This window comes from Homalodisca vitripennis, chromosome 3, assembly GCF_021130785.1.
Source record: "Homalodisca vitripennis isolate AUS2020 chromosome 3, UT_GWSS_2.1, whole genome shotgun sequence".
Classification (NCBI taxonomy): domain Eukaryota; kingdom Metazoa; phylum Arthropoda; class Insecta; order Hemiptera; family Cicadellidae; genus Homalodisca; species Homalodisca vitripennis.
Window position 1 is genome coordinate 66,301,028 of NC_060209.1, and position 27,931 is coordinate 66,328,958.

The 27,931-nt window shown below is 33.9% G+C and overlaps 1 protein-coding gene across 1 annotated transcript; it reads right to left on the reverse strand.

Moving 5' to 3' along the window:
• LOC124358221 (carbonyl reductase [NADPH] 3-like) lies at positions 1–26,203 on the reverse strand. The gene is made up of 6 exons (XM_046810516.1): positions 26,180–26,203; positions 25,717–25,845; positions 20,546–20,677; positions 17,616–17,854; positions 4,046–4,263; positions 1–122 (listed from the first exon to the last, which is right to left on the reverse strand). Exons 1-6 carry the CDS (start codon positions 26,201–26,203, stop codon positions 1–3), a joined length of 864 nt encoding a protein of 287 aa, XP_046666472.1.
• Positions 26,204–27,931: the final 1,728 nt, after the last annotated feature.

A 27,931-nucleotide genomic window follows, 5' to 3' on the forward strand; every position in this document is an offset into this window, starting at 1 on the left:
TTAGTATTTTTCTTTCAGCGGTTCTATCCAACTAACAATTGTTCGATCTTTCCACACGTACTGTCCCCTGGGCTGAGAGACGTTTGGAGGCAACAAGGCGAGATATGTGGGAGCATCAGCACCTATATTAAAACAACAATTATTTAATTTTTATAAACAATAGTTTCTTACACACATAATTCCAGTCCATTCCTTGTCCGTCACTCTAGTTTCCTATTACGACCTTAAGGAAGCTTTGACAAATCACTAGTTAGTTATTATTGCCGTAGATCATAAAGACAGCATTATAAAGCCGAAACGGAGATGAGTTTTCTTCTAATAGAGACTGTACGTTTTTATAGCCTTAGGTTCATTGAACAGGGAAACACGCCTTGCTTTAGGTGATGATAGAGCTCGGTTATCGAACTAATTATAACTTAACTAATTTATTAACTTTTTTTCATTGAAAAACTCAAATTTTATACAGTTTTCTGTGACTCCTTTAAAATAATACTAGGGCTCTTCATTACTTTCGTGGGAAACCTGTGTAAATATTTCTATTCTGCAGTTTGTCTAGTATTGTAAACAGTTTTACTTGTGGGGGAAGATGTTTATCGTTTAGTTTGCTGTACAATCTCATTCACTTTCAAAAAGCAATAAAGCCAGTAAGAATTTCTTTCCCAGTATTTTTCTTTTTAATTATCTGATTTTGACATTTTATCCTCCTTTGCTTCCTTGTCAGTTTTACTCACCCGCACAGAGTAAATTTGGGTTAGGTCTGAAACATCAATTTTTCAGTGCGAGCGCTAAGCCTCTCTAACATATTTAATTTTCCTGTTGCTCCATCACCGAAAAGACAAATGCTTGCACCGGATGTATCCAGCTTTAATACGTTCAGACCAACTAAAACGGTCAGAGATTCTAGGCTGTATTAAGCTATTAAAGCTCTCATTGGGATTTTGTGTCTTGCCGAGGAGAGCGCCTTGTACATATACTTCATTACCACACATACAGGCTGAGGGAAAACATTATAAGCATAGTCTAAACATTTCAATAGAACTCCACAGCATGTGGCAGCGCGGCGCTACTACAGGTTTCTTAAAGAATGCGTTCTCTTGAAACTTTTTTGCACCTATCAAATATTTTTTGTGATATAAAGTGTTACATATTTTCTTAAAATTTACCACACAAAATGTTTAAGAAAGAACATGCTGTATATTTTGTTCCAAAAAGGTATCGTATCCACTTAAAAATACTTTTCATATGCTTATACTTCTCATATTAATACCTCTCATATACACACTTTTATTGCTTTATGGACCTAGTAAAGCTGTATCACATTTAGATTACATACATATCACTATATATGGTTTAGAAAATTTTATACTTATATTCCAAGGCAATCTGAGGAAACTGTGACGCTAAGAATTTAAACTGAATACACAATATTTTACGTGAAATTAGTAGAATATAGATGAAGGATAGGTAAACAGAAGTGTAGCAATATTTGTGTTCCTACCAGCAAAAGTAACTGCTCCTTGCCAAATGATATAAGACCTGGATGTTCTATAACGAACTTGAGACTTTTGTTTCGTAACTAGCAATTACATCGCAAAATTTAGATGCATTTGTACATAAGCTGTATTTTTTTATTGAAACAGATTAAGAACAAGGGTATAAAGTAATGTGAGTCATGGCATTCCCTCTATGTAGCAACAATTAAGATAGCCGAGAGTTCGCCCTGCTTTTTATGAACAGGCAAATAACAAATTGCAAACGAGTGGAAGTATTGTGTGAACTTCAACATAACTTTAAAAGATCATGTTATCCCTTCTAGGATTCACACAAGAGAGTTGTACTCGTACACCTTATCTTCAAGTTATTAAGATAACTATGTATTGGTTTAATTATGTATTTATATTTCATTAAGTCCATCTTTATAAATGCTTCAGTTACACTTACTATCCACGTACCTTTTTTTAGAAAGGCTCATATTATAGGTCTTTAAACACTTACATTTATACACAGGTCTATTATTCTTCAGACTTCCAAAAAACTGTTGTTCATTACATAAACAGCATTTGTTATTTTTAATTTCACGCTTCTAATTTAGATTTCAAGTCTATTATGGAGCTAAGAAGTAGTTTATGTAAATTACGATCACAAATTTATTGAAGGTAAATAAAATCTAAACGGACCTCACACTTAGAGAGTCATCAATGCCCATCCACGTATAAGTACATCGTCCATGCTGGTCCATAAAGGCTGAGACATGAGACGCTACAGCTAGAAATTTGTTTGTATCGTGTAAGCTTTTTCGTCAATACAACACGAACGTAAAAAATCCTGAGCAAGAAAAATATAAGAAAAATGAAGGTAGACAAGTTTAAAAATATTTCAACAACTAACAATATTATTGAGAGCGTGCCTGAAATTTAAAATGTCTAATATCATACAAATACAGACAAAAAAAATTCGGTTCTTTACCAAAAAAGGGAATCAACATTAGTGATTATGCTAATTTCGCTATAAATAGTACTTGAGATATAAATAATAGAATTTTACGAGTATATTGCAGCAAGGCATTACTGTATTACTGAATGGACTCAGAATGATGTTGGGTTGCCTGAATAGTTAAATAAAATGTAACTTGTCAGTGTTAGGTTTGTTTTCCGTATAATAAACCCGTTGTTCATTACATGCAGAAAAAGATTCTTTCTACGCTTAATCGTAATGCGTGATTGCACAATGATAACAAACCTCTTTTGCTCTTAGTAAAATAAACTAATACTCTATTTAAAGATTGAAAGTCCCCAATTAATAACTCCGCGTTGATTGACGAAATTCCTAAGTTATGTGATGCATTTTTCACTTCCAAAAAGTGAAAACCCAACCAATACCTAGTGTAGATTGGTGGAAATATAAAGTGAAATTGGTACGAAGTGGTTGAGCATTTAAACGTTTTAGAGACTCAGTGAATAATGAACATTTTTCTTTTTGGTTTGATTCCCTCACTTGAGATTAGAATTTGATAACATTGTTCACTAATGATAAGCGGTCAAAACGTCATTAATATTATTATATAAAACCTAAAACCAGCAAAAGGGAGAAAACTAGAACGAGATGATTTTAGTAGCGATGTAACTCGCAAGCATGATACGAAATATTGTCAGCCAAAAACAGCACCTTGACTTTGATTGGAGATCAAACTGTTAGTCGCACTCACGCGAATTTGGCTACTGACTTCCCCTCAACCTTAACTTGGCTCAGTGAAGGAGATGACGTGTGGATAGTAAGTAGTCCCAGAACAATGAGGATGTCAAAATATTTTAGTAAATCTTGCTAAACCAGCAAGACAAAGACATCTTTGCAGCAGATATTTAAAAACCTAAAAATGATGGTAGAAGATAGTCGTTGTTGATGTAAATTATTTTAAAAAGTGAGTAAAGTTCCATTTGGTAGCAGTAAAAAATTAGACTACTTATTTATTTAGTTTATTTATACTACTTGTATGCATGTTTTATCATTACGCGCACCTCGTATTTTTTGCAGTTTCATAAATGTAATTTGTTGCATAACTTTTTTTCGAACAACACGTTTTGTACAGGTGACTCGTCTCACCTAGAAGAAAATATGGCTATACACATATTATTGTTATCAAATGGTAGTACAATTCAAGGACAATACGGAACATTTTAATTTGTTAAGACAAACTATAATTTTTACAAATATAGTAATTTTTACAAATATTTACAAAGATATTGTTCTTCATCACCGAATTGAGGAATCCTGCAATGACTTAGCAATAGCATTAAATTTTAAGTATTTTAATTTGTCAAATCTAAGCAGTAAATATTCTCGACAACTGAAGTGAATGCAAACGGAATATTCATTGGGAAAAACGTGAAATTGATTCATTTACCTCAACTCAAACAACTATGGCAAGTATACACGTGTTACACGTGTAATATTCATTGGAAAACGATTTGAATTTCTATTATCATTGTAATGGCATTTAATCGGTTCAATATATAACCTTCTATCCTTGAGATTGTTTTCTACTAACCTTCTTGTGGTGTTAACACTCCATAGTACCGAGTCATGTTGGTGGTACAGAAGCCTGGGTGTACAGCGTTCACTACGATGTCCGATCTGGAATCCTGATCAAAAGCTTTCTGCTGCAGGAATGTCAGGGCGTTCACAGCGTTCTTGGACATGCGGTAGGACATGTAACCCCAACCTTTCTCTTTGTATCTAATGTTGTATGTACCAGCTTTTCCCGAACTGCAATATTAGGAAACCTCTTGAAGAACATAAATTATATGTCACTTTATCCTGCACTTGTGGTAATTATTGTGAGTGAACTTTGTCAACGACTTAACCTTCAGAGCAAGAAACTGGGGTAACTGTATTTTCCGTGACCATTACACAAAGAATATATAATATATATATATATATATATATATATATATATATATATATATAATGGTAGTGGTATTTTGATTTTGGGATAGGGATTCATGTTTTATGATAGTTCTAATTACAAAAGATTAAATATTGTTTCTTATGATTTATAACTAAAATAATTAATCACTTCAAGTCTCGCATTGAGGTATGTAATAATATTTATTTTGCAATTTATTCTAAATATGGACTCTTATTACGTGATATTGCTGGCTCAATAATGAATGAATGATGTTTATTCCAGCAATTTTACAAGTTGTTTTTATGTAGGCTAATTATAACTCCACTGACAATAATGTATACATATTTAGTAAAATACAAATTTTAATGTAAAAATAAACAATAATATGCTATACTATAATATTACACAATATGAAAGACCTACATTGGCAATTTTGGCTGTGCTTATTCCTAGTTGTATCTAGCCGCCTCTGTTAAAATTGCAGAAAAGGCTAGAGACATTTAGAAAAAAGGGGGAAAATTATATAAGCAGGTCTGGCTATTTCTTCTTGAAATTCGTCAAGTATAAATGCTATGTAAATAATGATTTTGGGTTGAAGCAGAATGTTTGTATGCACTAGTTTAATATTTCGGTTACAGTCTAGTGTTGCTACTACTAAAATAATTAAAATAAAATCAAGATTATCGGCAGATTTTAAAATTACAAAATTAAGGAAGAAATTATTATTATTTGAGTTATATGCTATTAAAATGTAATATCTGTTGCAGTAATGTCTAGGTTATACTTTCAAATTGTTAACACATAATATTTTTGTTAGTGACAGCCAGACGGATAATCGCATACTATATTTATATGGATTGTTACATTAGTAATAAATTAGTCAAAGGTATTTACTTCCAAAATGTAACTTAGGCCTATAACCGAACTACAACTATAACTCAAAACTGTGTATATTCTTTAACTTCAGGATCCCTAATGCTGCTTGCGTACATACTGACTACCGATTTCCAAATATTTTTTTTTATGTAGCATTCTTTTAATTGTAAGAGAAATTATTTAATTCTTTATCGGAAACGAACTTTTTCTGTTTTCTCAAGTATGGAAAGAATGCTCTTTCAGTGTTTATACTTTTCAAATGTCAATTTTGGTCTTTTGCACTGCACATATATTTTGAATGCCATTAAACCACATTGATATTAAATAACTTTACTAATTTTTTTCAAATTCCTTCAATGGTTTAGCCCTTATGCAAAGGGTATATCGATTGAAGATTGAGTACCAGTCTTAAAAGTAACTTTCCTAAACATCTTTCTTCAAACATTGTTATATTTTGTTTTAGGAGAGGTGTATACAACAAATTTGTAATCCCTTACATGATAAGTTTATAATAACTTTTAATTAATAATTGCAAGATATAGATTATTAAACAAATAAATATGGATTTTTAACGTATTTATATATTGTTCAAGAATGGAAAGTTGATTTGGGATTAATAAAACTCGTACTAAAGCTAATATAAAGCTCTTAGGTATTCGCTTTGAGCATTGAAAGTTTGAAGAACAATGCTAGAAGTAACTAAATAATAAAGCCAAACGAACATTCTATGCTCACCTAACAATAGAACTAAAAATATGTTTATTTATTTTTACTCTATGCAATAAACTGCGTGTAGTTATAGGAATTTGTAATGCCGCAGATAATATGTACTGTACCATTTTTAAAATACTGTATAAAGGAATACTTCACAGCGAAACTTTCATTAGAAATATCGAGTTTTGCGATCATTATGATTTAGTACAATTATGTTAAGTTACGTTTTTGTAAAAAGGCACAGAATAGAATCTTTGCCTTCGGTTATGCACGAAACAGAATTTTAGTAAGCCACAACTTTTATTTGGCGAAAAATAATTTATTTTAATGTTTATATTCATTTTCTGTATTTTATGATTTCTAAAAACCTCCAATTGGAAGCTAAATGTATTTCATTCAGACTATGGCTTCTTTATTACGTATATAAAAAGGAATTATGCATATGTCTAAAAAAGAAAGTATTTGTGCCAAGTTGGAGCTTTCTGTTGGATTTCACAAATTACCTCTGGGGTGTTAGGGAAATAATTCACAGTTTATATTCACCGTTTTTGGTGCCACTCCATATTTTAGGTTACCTAAGGTACGTCCTCAAACGACGAGATAGATTAAAGTACAGATGTTTTCATCCTATGCGATAACTTGCCCCCGAGATACTTAGGGCGAGTTTTATGATTTGTAAAAATTCTGTCCTCCGTTTGATGACTAAGAGTGTTTCATCTTCCAGTGTTCGTTACTTGCTTATGTTAGAAATGTTAGGTTACTTTTCCCTATTTGATTTTTGGTTCCAGACAGCTTCCCTATTGGAGGTAGAATAACAACCGTTTCCCTAGATCGGACATTCTATCGAGTTTTACAAATTAGTTCATTAATGTTAATATATTATTCACTGATCTTGATATGGTTTCAAGTTACTTCCATTTTGGATGTCTTCTAAAGTAAATGAGATTGCTGAGAGCTGTTTCACTCTTCACTTATATGGGTTAAACATGAAAGAGATACTAGCATTATTGAAAATTAAATATGTAATTGCATGTTTCCGGTTGAGATCCGTTTGAAAACTTAATTTATTCCATCCTATTTACACGTCAATTCGTTATCATTTGTTTTTATTAATACAAGTTTAAATTACTTCCGTATTTAGTTTTCATTAATTTAAAATACTAAAATTATCTAATTATGAAGCACTAGCTGTTACCCGCGGCTTCGCACACAATCTTTAGAAAAGTCCTTATATTACTTAGTAAAAGCAATTATGCGCGATTAGCCCGCGTGGTAACAGCTAGGTCGTCAATACATTCGTAGTATTTTATAACGAAAACTCTTGATTTTCAATAAAATACCAATTACAACCAGATACCCTCGGCTTCGCACGCGATTTCCTGCAGAAAAATTGGGACATAGGGGGCATATTTCTTTTGAACGTCCTTATTACCCTTCTGAGATAAATAGTCACTGAAAAGATACTCCAAGCTCATGAACTATTTAAGATTTAAATTTTAAAACAGTCTCAATATGCACTTGTGAAACAACAGGAATTTTTCTCTAATATTCTATGATTTTTGTATACAATTGAACTATATTAGCCCAGCGTGGACAGGAGTCAAAAGTCAAATTCATTTGCACACATACGATGTAATAAATGATGGTGCTCAATGTAATTTTGAAACGAAAATAGGCATATATTAGGCAACGAACTATACTACTGGAAACGCCGCACTGCCCATAAGCCACATGTTGTGTTTTCCGGTTCGCATACAGCTGTGCGTTACTGGTGTATCCATGGATTTGCAGGCGCTTAAAGTGGGCAAGAACTCACCGAGTTCTGTACTCCATGCCAATGATGCTGATCTTAAGAACACATTAACTTTTTATTGATTTTAAATCTAAGGGTAATTAAGTAGATCAAGTGATGATGTACGGTATTGAAAATTGTAAAATATTATTATTTGCTCTAGTTATCTCAAACAAATGCGATCACTTCTAAGTTGAAGAATTCACTGGAAGCCACGAGTTATTTTTAATTAAAACTGTGTGACTAAACTATTTTTTTTAAATAATATCTCATCACATCGAAAAACAGAAAACTTTTGACATTATAAGAAAATCCGACTTAGAAATAAGGCAAAAAATTGGTCAAAAAATAATTTTTTATTTTCTAACACGTAGATGAAGTGTGTCATGTTTGTAAATTTTTATGTAGTTTACTTTGAAATAAAATACTGTCAATAAAAAGTTGTTTTTTTTTTCATCTGGGAAATATTTTAATGCCTGTAATCTTTGTTTCCGACTTTGTAAGAAAAATAGTCAAAATCTCAGTTATTTTTGATATTGTACAAACATCCGTTTTTTTAACTAAAAAATAAAAATCCACGGTAAAAAATCAGCTACTAACATTTGTAATAATAAATAAATTGTAGTATTCTAACAATTGTATTAAGCATAGAAGGCGTTTTTAAAGTGATGTTAGATCATTACTATAATGCCTGCCATATGGGCGGAGTTAGTTCTTGCCCATTTACAGCGCCTGCAGACTCGGAACGCAGCCAGGATTTCGGCTCGGTTTCTCCGGCCCAGAGCGCGTTCCATTATTATAATTCGTTGATATTAGGTACATATTATTACAGTCTAATGATTATGAGCTCCAGATGTTAAACGAAATTGCGTATGGTTTTTATTTTATTGAAACAAAATTTGTCTGATTCTCTTAAGCTTACTTTATGCTTTCAAACTATAAATGTAAAGAAATTTAAAATAGTAATTAAATTATATAAACAATATTTGTTTGTCGCATTATATATGTTTACAACAAGAACAGCTGATTAAATTTGAAACAGGCTCTTTCACTTAATAACATATGTTTGCTGCAATGCATTTCTTACGGGTATTTCCGTAACTTTTAGAGACCCAGTGGGGCGGAATCCTGAATCGGGGAACGGGATAAAAAGTATCCTATGTCCTTTTCCCAGTCCTTAGCTACCTCCCTACCAATTTTCAGCCAAATCGGTTTCAGCCGTTCTCTGAGTTATAAATAGTGTAACTAACACGACTTTCTTTTATATATATAGATATTGGCTAAAAAATAAAAATATGTAAGTTACGGAAGATTTAGTGAAGCCAATCACTCGATGGGTTGGACAGATATTCATTAATTTCTGTCTATCTGTCTACACGATATCTCTAAAACTAACAGAACCGCAATTTGACTGAGCGTTGACGAATATTTTTACATTCGTCTTTTGGGTAACCATGGTAAAAATGATATAATAGCAGAATACATTAATTTGTAAACAAACTCAATACCTCCATTACAGATTCAAACATGTGGCATATTACATGCAGCCTAGATATCCCAACACCTACAACATAATTTTATAGTGAGTTGGATGTGTAGGCATTTTTATTATTTTAACACTGATGTGAGACTCGATTTAAAATTTTGTATGAATCCTGTGGCAAAATATTATGTTGAAGAAATATTTCATATGCAGACTTTAAATTTAGCAAGAGAAACTTCATTTCTTTAAGAATGAGTTATATGATTTGTCAGTTTCGTCTCGACTTGTTTGTCGATATGATTGTCTGTCTGCAGGATTTGAAAAATACCATTCAAACTTATTACGAAGCCTGTTACAACATGTGGTGTACTGTTCTTCTACCTTTTCTATAAAGGTGATTAGATAGTTTTGTAATAACGTAGAGAGGTTACTTCGAAAGTTCGTCAATTACCTTAGAGATGCCACGGAATATTTTAATTTTCGTTTTAGTTGCACTTGACCTCACTTTTAAAGGACAAGTTTGTTTTGGAGCAGCAGTTTAGAATGGAGAACATTGATAGGGGTTTCTATCGCATTACATTCATCTACTCAGGAATAATTGAATTTTTTTTTATATATTGGTTTTCAGTAACAAACATGTTCAATTTTATCCATATAGCGCTACTTGGGTCAACACAACATAGTTTAGAGATTCTTAAGAACGATTAACATTCAGCACAATCTTCAATGTTCGGGATCAGTTTAAATATTGTTCCAAAGCAAGGAAACTGGTTGGTTTAGTTTGGATAAAATCCTTCAGCAGGTTTTGGAGCTTTTATATATTGTTTATGTACACCTAATGATTCTGTTTATAGCCATGCCTCACCTCTATTTCGCTAGCAGACATTTCGAACTTTGCAATGTTGTATAATGCAGAACTGATTATTCTACTTATAATCTTGCCTTACCTGTGTGACGCTAGCAGACATTTCGAACTTTGCGATGTTGTATAATGCAGAACTGATTATTCTACTTATAATCTTGCCTTACCTGTGTGACGCTAGCAGACATTTCGAACTTTGCGATATTGTATAATGCAGAACTGATTATTCTACTTATAATCTTGCCTTACCTCTGTGACGCTAGCAGACATTTCGAACTTTGCGATATTGTATAATGCAGAACTGATTATTCTACTTATAATCTTGCCTTACCTGTGTGACGCTAGCAGACATTTCGAACTTTGCGATATTGTATAATGCAGAACTGATTATTCTACTTATAATCTTGCCTTACCTCTGTGACGCTAGCAGTCATTTAGAACTTTGCGATATTGTATAATGCAGAACTGATTATTCTACTTATAATCTTGCCTTACCTCTGTGACGCTAGCAGACAATCCATATGAAATAAAGTGTAGAACTACGTAAGAAAGCGTTTGGTAATTTTCTATCTTTGGTATCTTTTTGTACATTTTCTTCATGTAACCTAATCTTAATTCATGTAATTCGTCAGTTTTTACTTATAATAACTATACAGTCAAATCCATTGTATAATCTGCTAACGGAAAACAAATACAGTTTATTGTGTAGTTTTGTGGATTTATTTTTTTACTGTACTCATCCTGTTACGGGAAGAATAAGCGAACTTCTTGTCTATATCGGTAATTATTGATGAAAATAAAGTACTGTGTTATCGTACCACACAAATAAGAGATGTTATTTAGTGCTTAAATTGGTTCATAAAAAGTTTGTTTTTCGTTACTTTCACAAATCTAAAAAATCAACTGGCGCATACTTCAAGTTTTGTCACTGCGCTAACCTTAACTTTGTTTCAGCAGAAGTAAACACAAAAACAGCCTTTTTTATAAGTATACTTGACAGTATTGTTTGTAGTACTATCTTTAATACAAGTACTCTTGACACTATTACTTAATGTTCAGTTATTTTGTAATAAAAATTACGTAAAACATGTAAGTTTTAATTTTTTTTCCCCCGTGTGATAAAAATCGTTGTTAATCACAAGGATAAAACGTGTCTTTAGGCGCTTAGTAGTGTTTCTGACCTCGGCTTCGCCTCTTTCACTCACTCATATTTCTTACCATATTTTGAATTATAGGTTACCAATATTACAAACAGGTTTTAGAAGATTTACGGTGCGTTTCAATTTTGACTGATTTCAGCATTTGCTGATTTTACGACTGATTTGTAATTTTATAAATGTTCATTGCAGGTTTGGCAATATATTGAATGAACAATTTTTATTTTTATCTAAACACATGAATTCCGCAAATAATCCAAGAATTTTTTGTGTCCTCTTTTCCTATTGAAATATCAAAAACACACAAATAATCTAAGTGGTACAAGAGACATGTACGAAAGCTCTAAACATGTCATCCGGTGAACTGTTCTTGTTGCAAGATTCATTTTTTAGACTTTTACTGAGTGCTTTATGTGTCTGGGTACAAATGTTCTTTTATTGACAAGCCTGGCCTCTCTACCAGCAGGTCACGCAATTTCCTGTGCGAAATAGTCGGAGATAGAGGAGTCAAACACGGATATACAGTAATCTTGTAGATTCGTGATCACATTATAATGATCGTGCTCGATGTTTGCTCTAGTTGGTCAGTTCACTGGCCATTTCAAATTTTGTGAATTTGTCAAGTTCGTCGCGGAATCGCTGAGCCATTGGGTTGGTGAGGTCCGGAACACTGAAGTTAAAATTACGGCGGGCAGATCATGATGGTGTAGCAACAGTCAGTCCTCTTCCATCCAGTGTGTGTACAATCTGTTCCTCCACGCCTGGACCAATTCAGCTAATTCTTATTTTATATATATTTTATATTTGATGAAATCCAAGCAAGTTTTTTTATGAAGAGCAAAATCAGTTTTCTTGAGTAATTTAAATTCAGGAATTTAATTATAAGTGTTTATTTTAGGTAATTTGCATTATACAAGTGTGTAGGGGAACGTGTCAATTCTCAAGACAATGAACCTAGACTTATTCCGTACTGTTGTTCCAAGTTGTGTCAAACTGTCTTTAATGGATCGTCACCCAGTAGTCTGACAAAATGAATAACTTCCCACTGTCTTCCCAGTCTGACTTAAATTTGAGGACATATTCCAAATTTACCATGGCATCTTAAAATACTTTGTATGTATATACATACAAATCCTTTCTTACTACTCTACACTGGATCCCAATTTGTGTCAAACTCATAAAACACAAAATATCCACTGAAACTCTGAACAAGCCCAAGCGAAATGTTTCTTGGCATCACCGAGGTAAATTATAGTAATATCAACAAGAATACACCTCGGTAACATATTCCCTATCGCTGCTTCTGATGAAACCTAATATAAGTAAAAACATTTCCCTAGTGTCTGCAGGATAACCTACCTGTATGTTTAGTTTACAAAATCTACTTTCTGGCCTCTTTCCCATTTTAGTGCTATATGATGGAATTGATTATTATGAACAATGTTATATCCCCAGCGTCTGTGAGGCACGTTATTGGTTGAAGCAACTCAGCACCTTATATGACTCGTTGCTCCATGTCATGTTTCAAAGGAATCGTAGAGGAGCGTTATCTGGAGTCCTAGAGTAGGCTGGAAAACTTTCTACAGCACCTGTGAGGCAACTTAATGGTTCAAAATTTTAAAATTGTAATTTCCACCCATAATCCTGTATCATTTCTCCAGGATACACCCCACGCCGTTTCCAAAAGATGCATTACTCAGATATTTACAACAAATCACTAGAATATGTGATGTAGGTGATGGTCATTAGAATAAAACTACGTATCAGTAACTTATTTCGTTCTTCATGTCATATTTCAAAGCAACACAGAGGTAACAAAAATGATTACAAAAATACTAATTTCTGCACTCAATTCTATCTCATTCCTCTAATAGGAATTCTTTGGTTATTTTGACCAAAGATATGTTCCCTACAACGTGTGAGGTAAGTTATAATTACAGGAAGAAAACTAAATCTCGGTATCTTATTCCGTATTGTTCCTCATTATGCATCAAAGGAAACTTACAGCAGCGTTTTCTTGAACACTGATGTAGACTAGGAAACTTCTAGCGGTAACTCTGAGGTAATTTACAGCTACTTGAAATGCCCGCACTTATTTTTGTATCGTAGCTCCAGGACGGATACAAACCCCATATACGGTTTTCCCAATAGGGACGTCATTCCGAAGCCAAACACTAAAAGTGATGTTTCCTGACGTAAGTTTTAATAATTGTAAAAAAACGGCATCTTCGGAATTTGCTTTGCCCGGTTTTTCTGTATGGTTTTATCAAATCAAATCAAATCAAATCAAAACATCCTTTATTCCATATAACATATTACAATGCATTGGTTTGCGTCAACTTAGTACAATCATGTGTAGAGAACAATTTACATATGAACAAAATACATAGGAAGGACTAAAATAAATTACGTATTGCTATTAATGTAGTCATCTACAGAATAGAAACAGTGTTCAATAAGATAAGCTTTAAGCATTCTTTTAAAACAAAATAAATCCTTTTCAGCTCTAAGAGCATCAGGAAGAGCGTTAAAAAGGGACGTGGCATTGTAAAAGGTGTGATGTTTAAAAAAAGTAGTGGAATGGTAAGGAATATTCAGTTTATGTTTTTGTCGAAGACTGTATCCCGACTGAGGAACAAGGGACCGGAAAACACCATGGTTCTGCTGTAAGAAAATCAAGGTCTGAAAAAACATAAATGCTTGGGAAGGTAAGCAATTTAAGTTCCTTAAAAACAGGCCTGCAAGTCTCCATTCGACGGATGCCAGCTACTATTCTCACTGCCTTCTTCTGCAAGACAAAAAAGTCCGTTTTGTACGACAACTTTCCGATCCCCAGATTGTCACCGCATACGAAAGATAAGGGAAAATTAGAGCGTAGTAGGTTGTTAAGAGGATCGCAGCGTTTGTAAAAGGTGCCAGTCTACGAAGCACAAAGATTCCAGAACAAAGCTTACGTGCTACATAATCGATGTGGGATGAAAAATTCAGGTTTCTGTCTATAGACAATCCCAAAAACCTAACTTGCTGTTCAGAAAGGATTTCCTTATCATCGACCCAAACGCTGAGATTATTAATGCTATTAGATGAGATTGCGAATTCAACAATTGCGGTTTTAGCAGCATTTACCACTAGACCATTTTCCCTAAACCATTGAACAATCTTATTAGACTCCACAAAAGTGCTAACCTCCATGGCCTCACGACATTGGTTTTCCATTACGATGGACGTGTCGTCTGCAAACAAACACAACTGGGCCTCCGCATTACAACTCCTGAGGTCGTTTTACATATATAATAAACAGAAGAGGGCCGAGTATGGAGCCCTGTGGCACCCCCGCCTTAATGCTCAGCACATCCGAGTAGCATCGCCTCACAGTGCCTGCAGCATCGATGAAGGACACTTCTACGGCCTGTCGACGAATCCCTCAAATAAGATGAAAGCCATTGGTTCGCCACTCCTCGAACTCCAATGCCTTCGAGCTTTTCCAACATGATGTCATGGGAAACCACATCGAAAGCCTTCCGAAGATCGAAAAAGACACCGGAAGCAGACCTACCTCTATCCAAGAGCATTTACTATTTTGTTGATGAGCGTAAACATTGCATTGACAGTTGACCGTCCTTTAACAAACCCAAACTGATTCTCAAACAAAATACTGTTGTGATTAATAAAAGACCATAAATCTATTTAAGACTGCCCTTTCAAATATCTTTGAAAACGTTGATGTGATAGATATTGGTCTAAAATTATCGAGTTCATCCACTCTTCCTTTTTTAAGCAAGGGCTTCACAACAGAAAGCTTCAACAAATCTGGGAAAACTCCACCTTCGAATGAACAGTTTAATAAGGTGAACGAGTGGGTCAACAAAACATTCACTACATGACATAAGCAATTTATATGATATCCTGTCGCAGCCAGAAGACGTCTTTGGCTTTCAAAGACCTGATGATAATCTGTTATCTCTCTCCTAGTAACTGGTGATAAGAAAAATGAAGATGTACACAATCCAGGCTGCACATAAGAATGAGGAATACTGGATGAGGTTGATGCACTATTAGACACATCAATAAAAAATATTTGTTAAACATGTTTGAGACCAGTTTTGGATCACTGATATCAACTCCCTTGTCATCTTTGACGGTGCGGGGGACATTACATGGGGACTGATTCTTCCCTCTACTTTCATTAACGATCTCCCACATAGTTTTTGACTTTATTAGAAGATTTTTGTATAACATCAAGCACCTTTAGATGACTTAGCAAGCCTAACACAAGACTTGTATTCTCTCTTCAATGATAAGTAATGCTTTCTCCTCAGATCAGAAGAATCCAAATCTTTTAGTGAAGCAATAACCACTGGAGAAACCATATCTCTAAGTTTCAATTGGTGATCACTCAAGGACACTTTGCTGCGTGAGGCACCTTTGCGAACTCTTCTTTTCTTTTCAGGAAAAGCCTGTTCAAAATAAAAGGAGATTGAAGATTGGAATAGACGCATAGTCCCCTATTTATCATTTATAGTCCCAGCCTCGTAAACATTAGACCCACGTTTCCTTGTCAATTAGATATTTGAAAATACGGATATTATCATCAGAAAACGATCGCTTGAGATAATACTTAGGATGACTTGAGTCACTTGAAGTGGGTAGTTTGACACTGATCACCAGTGCATGGTGATCGGACAATGCAGTAATTAAAACGGAACAACTACAAACGTCATCAGAGAGATCGGTGTAAACATGGTCAATCAGGGACTTGGAGTGTTTTAAATTCCCTGGTATAAGATTTTACCTTATTTTTTAAAGGTCATGAGAAGCCATAGTGTAAATCAAGTCATCAACTTTAACCATCAGACACAGACAAGTCGACATTGAAGTCGCCCCACAACAATGGTTCTGATATCTGGACTTATAATTTTTTCCAGACATTCTGATAAACACCTGTAAAATGTCTCGTGCTCCTGTATTGAGGACGAAAAAGGCTGTGGCTTATAAGCAGTGATTATCAAAAAATGAGGTGTTACTAAGGTGAAACCTGGCAGCAGCAAGCTCGCACCTGCCCTCCAGACAAAAACGTGAGACATCTATTACCTCAGATTTGATTGAAGACTTACTATAAATACATACACCTCCCTTATGAAGAGTTTTTCGACAGTAGGCTGTGATGCCATTATATCCGTAGAAAGATGCAACTTCAAATTCAAAGTCTCTTAAATGGTGTTCCGAAAAGGCAAAATTAAATGTCTGGATCTTCAGATTCAATGAACATTTGAAAATGGTCAAACTTACTTGAAAGACCCTGAAACATTATGGTGAAACTATCTTTAGTTTGCAAGGTGAACTGTGCTCAGCTACAGTGGTAGGGTCATTTGTTTTATATGTAAAACACTTCTATATGTAGTTTCCTCGTCTGGTACTTGTCCAATCCATAAGAATTTTATGTGGGACCACTCTGGGATAGCCCTCTTTCGTTTAAAAAAAGATAAATCAAAGTCGGTTCAGTAGTTACGGAAAAGTTGATGACTAATGAAAAGTGACATAGGTACAAGTCAAATTGTATAACTTCCTTCATTATGAAGTGGGTTGCAAGATCGTAGTAGTCAATCAATTCTTGCTCTCTACAGGCAACTTGGCTACACTTGTAGAGACATTCAACCGTAACACAATTACGATACTGGAGTTGATAGGCTCAAGCAATATTTTCATATTGTTTTATAATGTTACTTTAATGTATCTTTTTTAGATTAAAGAGCTTAAGCTTAAAATCATGTTAAAGGCCATAATCTTTCGGCCGGAACTGCAAAATCTGGGAGCACGAACTCTGCTCATTTTAACCTCTTGTCTTCCTACCCAGGCAGTATACCATAAGATTAAAAAATATTGCTTTGGCCTATTGCATATTTTCCAAAAGTATTCGAATACACAGTGCAAATAATAGTTATTTTTCAGCGTAGTGAATAATCTGTTCTATCATTAAAATGTGTGCCTAAATCTTTTTCACTAGAGCTCAGATGCACCTCGAATAAGGAATTGTCATATTTTAGTGTAGTAAATAACTTGTACTAAAGTTAAAATATGTTCCTAAAACCTTTTCAATTGGGCTCGAATGCACCCCTAGTAAGGAATTATGTGTCTGTATACTAAATAACTCGTAATATCATTAAAATAAGCTCCTAAAATGTTGTGACGTGGGCTCAGGTGAACCTCTAATAGATTTATGTGTTACTACAGTGAATAACTTGTGCTATAATTAAAATATTTGCACCCACAATAGTTAGCGTTTTTATCAGTTATCAAAACTGTGGAAGACGTAGAGTCAGACTTACTCTATGAATTCCTTCACGAGACATGTCAGTCCCTCTTCAGTAAGATTGGGGTCCTGAAGACGATCCCGTATAGTCTCATCGGGGATTTTGGACAGATGCCCTTCGCTGCTGGAGAGGTTGACCACTCTGGCATGGGGTCTGAGTAAAGGGAACAGAGCATGGCAGACAGCTAGCAGACCGAAGTAGTTGGTCGTCAAGGTCGCCTCTGCCTGTTCTCCAAACTCTTCTTGAGGGCCAGACTGTAAATTTATAAATATATATTATTTTAATTTTGGATTTAATATAGAAACAATTATTTTAAAAAATTGGAATTCAATATTTTTATTTCATCCATTATTTACGTTTAAATCAGTATAAAGTAACACATAAAACACAGTTTTAACTAAGAACGTTCTTTTTAAATCTGAGCTCGGCATTGATCTGAGCATTGTTCCTCTTATGATTTTTTTATAACTGTAACTTGTTAAAACCACAAAATATTATTTTTAGGTGCTCGATTATATATTTGGAGTTACTTATAATAAAAACCAATTCTAAACAACCTCCTCTCAATATCCTTTTGGTGTCAGTGATAAACAAAAACTTTTGCCATAGCTTTCTTAATATAAAAGTAATAAAAATTTAATTTGTGTATTATCAAGAAATTTACTGTTAATGGCATACCTTAAATGTGTTATAATATTTAATAAAATATTCTTAACTAATAAGATAATTGAATTGTTAAGGAGTAACTAATGAAAATATACGATTTATAGTTAATCAGGCCTAATTATTATTTTCAATAAATTAATGTGATTTGGAAAGGATCTATAAATAACATTCAAATTAGTTTGATAACGTAATTAAACTAAAATAAGTATTATGTAGCTTTCATTATACAAATTATATTATATTCAAACGCAGCTTAAGTAGGTTAATATTATTTTGATATAATTTTAATCTTTAAAAATGCTACTGTTCCTATTTATTATGTCAGAAGACTTATTAATTAACTACCAACGATCCAGAAAACATAAAACCTTGATTTTTGCAGAAATATAGTTCTTTAAATTGAACGTTAAACGGAAATCATTATTTTAACTTAAGTTAATAACGTCTTCAAACCCGTACGGTTTGATTTTCTAGGTTAAATAGATCAAATTGCAAAATCCATCCACAACGGCCGTAATACGAGTAAAGAAAGACTGCATAAATACCGGTTGCCGTTTTCAAAGTAAAAGCTGGGAAAATTAGTATTTTTGACGTGACAACGTCTTAAATTAGGTTGCGGCTCGGAGTCACTCATGAAAAAGTGTAACGCCCGGTAACGTTACGATGCCCGTCCAGTGGGTCCGCCGCACGGGATCCGCACGGGATAAAGCAGATAACTGTGGGTCCGCCGCACGGGATAAAGCAGATAACTATGTTTATTCGTGAAAATGTGGAGTGCTTAGATTCGTCATTTACAATAACTACAACAATAAAGGTAAATAATTGTACACTGATATTTCATTATCGTAAACTATGATTGATTGATTAATTGTTAGATTGACACAAAAGTTGAGAAACTGAGTTTATAGGTTATGTCATACTATTGACAAATGTTGATAGTGTTAAGTAAATTATTAGTTTAAATCACTCTGCAATCAATCGTAATTCAGTCGATTGAGAAGAAACAGCGCGTATTGCTAGTCAAACATTTAAAATAACAAATTATAACCTCTAACCTGTCATAACAGTGCGACCAAACAAACGAACTAAACCGACCAATCACCACGCGCGGAGTTAGAATTTAACTGTGTTTAGCAAGAATTTCAAATTCCAATTTTAGTAAATGTTTTATTCAACTTTACCATTTACAATAACAAATTTTAATTAATTTCAAATTATGTACAATGTTTTAGTAAACAAAATATATTTCTATAGTTAAAATTTGTGCAATTCTTATTTTCATTCAATTCCTTGTTCCTATTGTGCAATTTAATAATATTCATATCAATAAATATTCTACCGAGAAAAAGACGTTGTCACGTAAAATCTTCGCCCGTAAAACCGACTTTACAGGCAACCATAATTTTTTTTACTTTATTATTTAATATTAAACAGAGCTAAATATTTACTTAGATTCGATAGCCTCAAAATGATTTGAATTAAATGTTAATATTGTTATAAAGTTTATCAATACCTCGATTTTTCTTGTTGTGGTTTGTGTGAATTACGAAATTAAGTGTAAAAGTCACATATATAATATTGCATTGAGTATGCAATATTATAAGTCTGTGTTCTCTTTTACAACATATTGCATACATACACAATGCATTTTGGTACATATACTGCAAATCGTTAAGCTTCATTTCTCAAAATATTCGAATTCCTAAATGTATTCGCTTTCTAAAGTAATGGGACAACTATTAGGTATGCAGATTATATTTTGTTCTTATATTATTACATTCAAGCTAAATAATTGCATTTTATCTTTAGGGCGTTTCTCGTAAAATGCGTATTTCGTCAGATAGTTTGCTTAAAAGATGACTAACAAATAACTTAAGTTTTGTGGAAAATATTCAATTTTGAACTTAATGGTTTTTGAGCCGAATTTAACCTGTAACACTGTAACTGTGCTCAAATTTTAGCGACATTTATCTAATTTAAAAAAGAAGAATATGTTTTGCTTAATATGCATGCATTCTTTGTGAGTTAAAAGCCATTAAGTTTTTCGATCATTACGCAAAGAGCAGAAGCCTTTCGAACCCACTTTCCCACTTTTAAACTACAGGTATTTGTCCAACAAAAACAAATCTATACGAACCAAATAATCAAAATAACGCGTTTTTTTTAGAATCCGGATAAACAGAGTGACTGGCTCGATTCTAAAAAATAAGATTAGTATTATGTGACTTTTTACGGAACTCTTTTAGTAGTTCAATAGCGAAAAAGGTACCCATACTCACTGCATTGGCAATAGCAGCGTTATTAACAAGTACATCAATGCCTCCATACTTCTCTTTAATAAACTTGGCAAACCTGGCGATGCTCTCCTTGTCCAAGACATCAAGCTGATGATATTCTGGTTTCAGTGAAAGCTAAAACATCCCAGTAAATAAAATGTAATTGATAAAAGATACATAGGAAAATTGAGTACACCGATAGAATTTGGTTCTTTTAAAAACTATTGTTAAATGACAGAATACAAATATTTCGTCTGAAAGTTAATTAGAAAATGCTTTAGTCGGCTTGGACTAACGCTGACTTTTCCTGGAAGTGTCATAGGCTATAGTTACAACAAAGAAAACGGCGGCCAAATATTTCTTATTAATCCAGGAATTGAGAATAGTGGACTCCAATGCCAATAGATGGTCACTAGTTGACCTGCCTTGACGAAAGTCGCATAGAGAGAATGACAAAAAGTTATTTTTATCAGTAAACCAAACGTGACGTCGATTAACAATTCTCTCAAGGACTTTGCAGGGGCTATCGTTAGGCAGATTAGTCGATGACTTCCAGGAGCGGTTTTATCCTGGCCCAGTTTGTGAAGCGCGATGACGTGATACCAACACTAAGATAAAGAAAATTTGTTTTCCAGATATATTCTATTATATAGCGTTAGAAGGTCATTTTTCGATTCATCCATTAGGCTCCGCAACATAACATAATGTTTGTTATCGGAACCCGGAACGGAGTTTTAAGTGGCTTTGATTTCATTCAGACTGGAGTTCATTTATAGTAAAGGGGAGGTTTATAGAAAAGTCGCAATCTAGGTTGAAATTTAGCGGGATTCTTTCCTGGTTAGCTTTAAATCTCTGAAATTCCGGACTATGTGCGGACATTTTCGAGATATCAGTAAAATGCACCGCTAGCATATTTGCTACTGTCAATGGACCAGTCACTACATCTCCACCATGTTTCAGACCTATAATGGAAGATGGAGGAGGTTTGATGCATATTAAACGTAATTTTTTTACACCTCAGCAGATGTCGGAACTGTTCTTTTTATTCGTTCAGTATAATCTAACCAGGGCTGGCGCAGACTAGATCTAAAGATTTTTCTTGGATTGGTTCTAGATCTTCTGAATCTTCGTCTCTTTCAAAGTCTTGGGACATTTTTTGGACCACCACAAAACCTGGCGTAGACTTTGCTTTCCCAAGGATTTAGAATGCTCAGTTCTACTGCTACAATAATGAAGGAATTAAAACGTGATGTTGCTGAGTTAATTTCTGTTGTTTCATAGTTATTTGGATAAATAGATACTTATTTTAATTCTTAGATTGTTTTGGAAATCGTTCCAATCTGCTCTCTTAATTTTACATCGGGAAGATCTATTTATTAGAGAAGTAAAATAATGTATGGCTATGGCAATTGCTGATTGATTACTCCCTGATAGGTTGGAAAGCAGCGACCAGTGTATCTTCCGAGGGTTCACCTGGAGAGGGGCAAGAGGAGATTCTCGTACTTTGGACCCAAGGAATACAATGCCCTACCACCTGCTGTTAAAACCCTACCCTTAAGTAGTTTTTAAAAGGAAGTTAAAAGAAATTAACTTAAGTTATTAGGTAGCCACTTATGTATACTTTATTTTATGCTGTTTCAGCTTATTATGTAATTGACCTGAGTTAATTTGAAAAGCAGTTTGTAAATACTGAAATTCGCTTGAAAATAAAGTCATTATTTATTTATTTATTTATCTTGGTTGCCAAACCGGACTACAAATTGACAATACCGATAACCTTCACCGTAACGTTTGGATAAGGTTGTGGCTCTCTAACCGAGAGGTCACATGTTCGATTCCAGGAAAAGTCAATAAATATTTGAAAGTGGGGTTGGTCCGTTTTCCCTCATAAACTTTTAGTATCCTGAATTGAAATGCCATTGGCTTAGAAAGAATTCCCTTAAAAATGCCAGTCTTTGTGCACATGTAAGTTGTGAATCCGTCATTTATAACGACGGCTTGCAATTCATTAAATAGCCCCATGAGCATGTTTCCTCTCTGATTTAAGTGGCTATATCTCCAGGAGCGATGGTGGCCATTGAGATCGATTTCTATAACGACTGCCTGAAGATTTGTAGTGATAGTTATACTTCTGGCATTTAAAAAAGAATCTGCTAGAATCGAAACTCATTTCTTAGTGATCAACACGGAAAGTGCCGTAACCACTCTGATTGAATGGTGTGTGGACAGCTAACTTTGTTTCTTGTATAAAAATAACACACTTTGGTGGAGTACCCGAATCTTTGATAGCGGAAGCATCGCTGTAGAGCTCTGAAATAGGGCCAAACAGGTAAGGAAAAGTAACTTAGAATCCAGGGCAAGGGCATACCCGGTGAGGGATAAGGGGGGGTCAGCTGTCCCCTTGTTGAAGCAAAATTGTAATAAATGGTTAATAAATGTTGTTGCTGGAATTTATTAAAATCCTTGAAATAACTATTTTAATAATAATAAAATACTTACACTATTGAAAAATATAAAATTAGGACAATTTATAGTTATTTTATTGTCGATCGGAATTATTGTGCATAATTCTTTTCTGTAGAAAAGCAGAAAATAATCGTAATCATACATCTCGCAACACTGATCTAGAGCCACCTGGCAACTGGTAGAGGAATCTATGTCACCCAGTTAGTTCAAGACAGTGAGAAGTGTCTAGCGGATTCGCAAAGAGTCTACAGGCGATATACAATGAGAGAAAAGAGAATCTTCTCGAAGGTGGTCTCCGCTCTCCCCTTCGGTCTAGTGAGTTCACGTCATTGTATAAACTGAACCGTCTGCCGCTACTAGATCAATGTGTTGAACTGTTGATGTTTACTAAGTTGTGCTTATTTTACAATCAACTGTTCCAATTTATTCCAGTTATAGTTTATTAGTTTACCTTATTATTTACGTTTGAAGAACTCTAAACCTGCCTAAATGTATATAAGAAACTGATGCCAAGAAGGTAAGTTAATTAATTTCTCCATTTCTGTAGAAAATACAAATTTAAATTTAAATTTGCCGAATTTTATACTAAAATTTTACTTTTATCTAATCATAGAATTTAACTTTTGGCTGCTGAGGGTGTTAGTTAATAATGTTTAGTAGTTTTGGTTTAGTATATTAATTTATATTATTTTTAGTCACAAAACTGCTCCAAAGAAAAAGGATCAAGATGACAGTAGTAGAAGTGGAAGCAGTGATTGTGATGAAGATGAAACTAAACTGACTAGACCATCTGATTATGTGTCTATTGTGAAACTGGGGTCTAGTAATTCTTAACCTCTACACGTAGCTGTCCCTGGGACATATAAAATGATTGAAGAATGCAATGGCTACCATGAAAATGACATTGGTTGTTGTGTTGGTCATGACTTTAGGTTATCATCAGAAAAAAGAATCCCTGGGTCCCACCATCAAATTACAATTTTGGTTCTGATGCCAGCCATTTGAAAAGCAAATTTAACCGCCTGTGGTTAGATCAATATACTCCTTGGTTGGTTTACTCTTTGTTTGAAAGGAGCACTATATATGCACTGTGTTTTTCCTCCTAGTATTGCTATAGTTAAAGGAGTTTTGTGGTAATTCATGGAAGGTCATACATGGAGTTAAAATATATAGATGAATATTGTAGAAAACACTTTGGCGGTCGCTACCACAAATCTTTAACAGCTGCTACAAACGTGTTTTTTGAAAATGTTCCATTTGATGTACAATTGCAAAGTGATCACCAGAAGATGATTGAAGAAAACAAACAAATATTGGCATTAATTATTTCTTGTATCATATTATGTAGAACTTTGATTTTCTACTTAGAGGAAACGAAAGAGATGATGGAGTTTAAAAGGGGAAAGAAAACTCCGAGAATTGGCTCTGGTAATGATAAGCTACGGAGTCACTTGGAGAGATGTAAAAAAATGCAGTCTACACTCCACCAAAAATATTAAATGAGATTATAAGATTATGAGATCAAGTTGTCATAGAAGTCAAATTAAGATATAAGTAGGAAAAAAAATTTTAAATCATTGTAACTGTTTCAAGGAAATTGTTATTGGACATAATTTAAAAATGCAAGTTCAGTTTTGGACTAAATTATATGTTGTTTGACTATTAAAATACTAATTATTCACTTTTATATATGGTTTGTGGATATTGTGGATATAATTTATACTCATCAATCAGATAAAATACATCTTACAATGGCTACTCTCAGTGGGATTCTAAATAAATAAAACCAATTATGTAATTCCACCTAAATTACATCACGTTATAAATTTATAGCCACTTTTACTGTAAAAATAAGTAAAACTATACTATTTTTTTAATGTTATTTTAACGAATGGCACAAAACCAAAGAAAAACTAAACATTTAGTTCATTAATAACAAGTTTTCTTTGTAACGCAATGTCAAGATATGGTTGAAATATTATTTCAACTATTTTTATAAACTACACTGAAAAAGTCAACAAGAATTTACTCGTAAATGTTTTGTCTGCGCCACTCGTTTTTTTTTTGGGGGGGGGAGGGTGCCGAATCGAGTCAAACTTACTGGCACCAGACCTCGTAATCAAGCCACAGTCGAAACTGCATTCAAGCCGGCTAAAACTGTTCGAGTTTAATAAAAGGACACATTTCCACTAAGGATTACATAAAAGACCATGTTATTGTAGCTCAGTCTAAATTGGGGAAACACCATTACAATACCATACATACAATAGAATTCTACAAAATAAAAGTACTTGTAACATTCTGTGCTATTACCTTAGAATTGTAAGAGATAACTTACAATCAAGAAAGAAAATGTATTAAATAGTTAATGTTAGCGTCAAATTACCAAAAAGCAGGTAATCTATGACAAGAAGCTATACTGATCGCTGATGGCTACACTTCAGCCAACCATGTACAGCTTCATCCCATTCAACTGGACTGCAAAAGTGGTTGTGCGTGCCAGTTTCAGCTTTAAAATCTGTTGACAAAAGATAGCTTTCCACACGACGGATGGAATACTTAACAATGTACGATGCTGCATGAACCGAAGAACTTAAATGGCAGTATATTATTCTTTGTGTTTGCAAAGAATGAACAGGTCTGTCCGTTCAATTGGCAAAGTATGATCATGACGATTTGTAAAACTACTACGGTACGATTATGCCTACCTTTTTAAGAGCTTCAACAGCATCTTTTCCTTTTTCAATGCTCCTGGATGTCAAAAATACGACGCCTGGGAATTTCTCACAGAGATTTTTCACAATTTCCAGTCCAATACCTTGATTGCTTCCCGTCACCTGGACATTCACTTACAGTCTGTTATGTTGTAAAATAGTAAATTCTTAAATTATAGAATAGAAGTGACAATATGTATAAATCTAGGAAGCAATTAAGAGATTGAAGCATTTAGTATGAAACCAGATCGGTTTAAATGTTTTCAAAATTCAAAATGGTTTAAATTATAAATATATTTGAACGAATTATTTAAAACCGACAAAAGCTTTACACTCACAATAAATTAAAACCAACTTGAGAGGAGTTTATGCTCCCTCAATGTACTTGTACTTCTTCATTCTCTAGTCAAAATGTTCTTCATTATTTATAATAAGAAAATTAAGCATATGCACTTACTATTGCAACTTTAGTGTCAGGCATTTCACTATAGTAAGTTAATTGACAGCAAAAGTTTAAAGTACCCGTACTTCTACCAGTAACATTAAAAGAACAGCAATTGTGAGGTTATTAAACTTGGAACACTGATATTGTACTATAACAAGTGATAAGAAACCCTCATAAACATATTACTGTATTTTCCTTGTACTACTACCAGGGTCGCCCACGGGGGGGGAACAATGGCGCAAGTTGCGCCATTGAAACAAAAATTGGGGGGGAAAGAAAATTTTGGGGGGGAACTTTAAAAAGCGGGTTTCGGATACGTTATTTACAAAGTTAAAAAAAATGTACAAGTTTGCAGTAGTTTTAACAAATTAAAGCCGTGAGAGGAAAAAAAAAGCAGCATTTTACATTTACAAACATACTGTCAGCCAAATATAAGTAGTATTGGTCCAATACGTTATAAGCAAAAGCATCTAATGAAATAAAAATTCAAATACAATTTAGTTTAATAATGTATAAGCCTATTGGTCTATAGAGTTTTTGTAATTAAAATATCAAGATCGTTTTACTTGTTATTGTTACAGCTTACAGCTTTTGCTTTGTCCCTTCAACCCTACTAACACTCTTTGTATGTAGAAAGGAGTTGCTATCTTTAAAAAAAAAAACATTTTGTCATAATATATTTTACCACTTTAGTATGATATTACCATTTTGAGGTGCCCTGAGACAAAAGAGATTTCTCTAATATATATGGCTTTATGTGTGTTCGTTTATCTCCTGTTCAGTGTAGCAGAATGTGGCATATTATTTATAATAAACTCAAAAACAGTTCTAATTAATCTGTACTTGAAAAAAGGTTTATAGATTTTACTAAATTTTGACTAGCAGATTATTGATATAAAAGTTTACAGTGAAGGCATTTCTCTATATTTAGATTGGTGGTGCCTGGGCTAGAAGACAATTCACATTCTGGAACATCAGCTGTCCAAGACCGCAACGACGAAGAAGTTGAGCTGCAGTGTCACCAAAGAGGAGATGGATCTAAATATACGCCTCTAATACTTGTTCACGATAAAGAAACTGAACTTCCAACGTCCTCCATGGAAACTAGCCTGCCAATGTCAACACCAGAAGAAGAAGACAAAGTTTTAGAAAATATAGAGGACAACATACCCACAGAGAAGATACCTGAACCTATTACTTTGACCGAACTTAAATTCTCTACAATCGATCCTACAGATCCAGCATTTTATGCAAACAAAAGACTCTCTGCTGAACTACTATAGTTGGAACCGCAAGACCTAAGCATTATAGATATTCCTTCCTCATCCGGTAGAAAATTCAACCCAAAAGTTAAAAAAAGTCTTTTACCTAATGGAATAACCAAAGATAGGAAGTGGCTTGTTTACAGTAGACATTCTGATGCTGTATTTTGTTTGCATTGTTTGATATTTGCTTTGCCATCAGAAAGAACAATTTGGGGTACCACAGGTTATAGGGGTTGGATCATAGAGGAGATCGAGATATTGAACTTTATGAAAAATCAAAAATCCATATTTCTTCTCAAATTGGTAGATTGGAATGGATATCCAAAAAAGAGTTGATACTGATTTGACTGAGCTAAATGATAAATTAGTCAGTCATCACCGTGAGGTTCTATCGGTCGTTATAGACTGCTGTCGGTATCTGACCGAGGAGATGTTGGCTTTTCGAAATAAAGAGTCTCTAAACGGAAAACTAGTAAATTTATTTCGATTGCTTGCTAAG

Excerpts from the sequence above, each read along its gene's own strand:
- LOC124358221 (XM_046810516.1), bottom strand. The coding sequence starts at position 26,203 with ATGCCTGACACTAAAGTTGCAATA. Across the intron at positions 20,678-25,716 it reads CTGTTGAAGCTCTTAAAAAG|CTTTCACTGAAACCAGAATA; the intron begins GTAGGCATAATC and ends GGGATGTTTTAG. Across the intron at positions 4,264-17,615 it reads CTCGTGAAGGAATTCATAGA|TTCGGGAAAAGCTGGTACAT; the intron begins GTAAGTCTGACT and ends CTAATATTGCAG.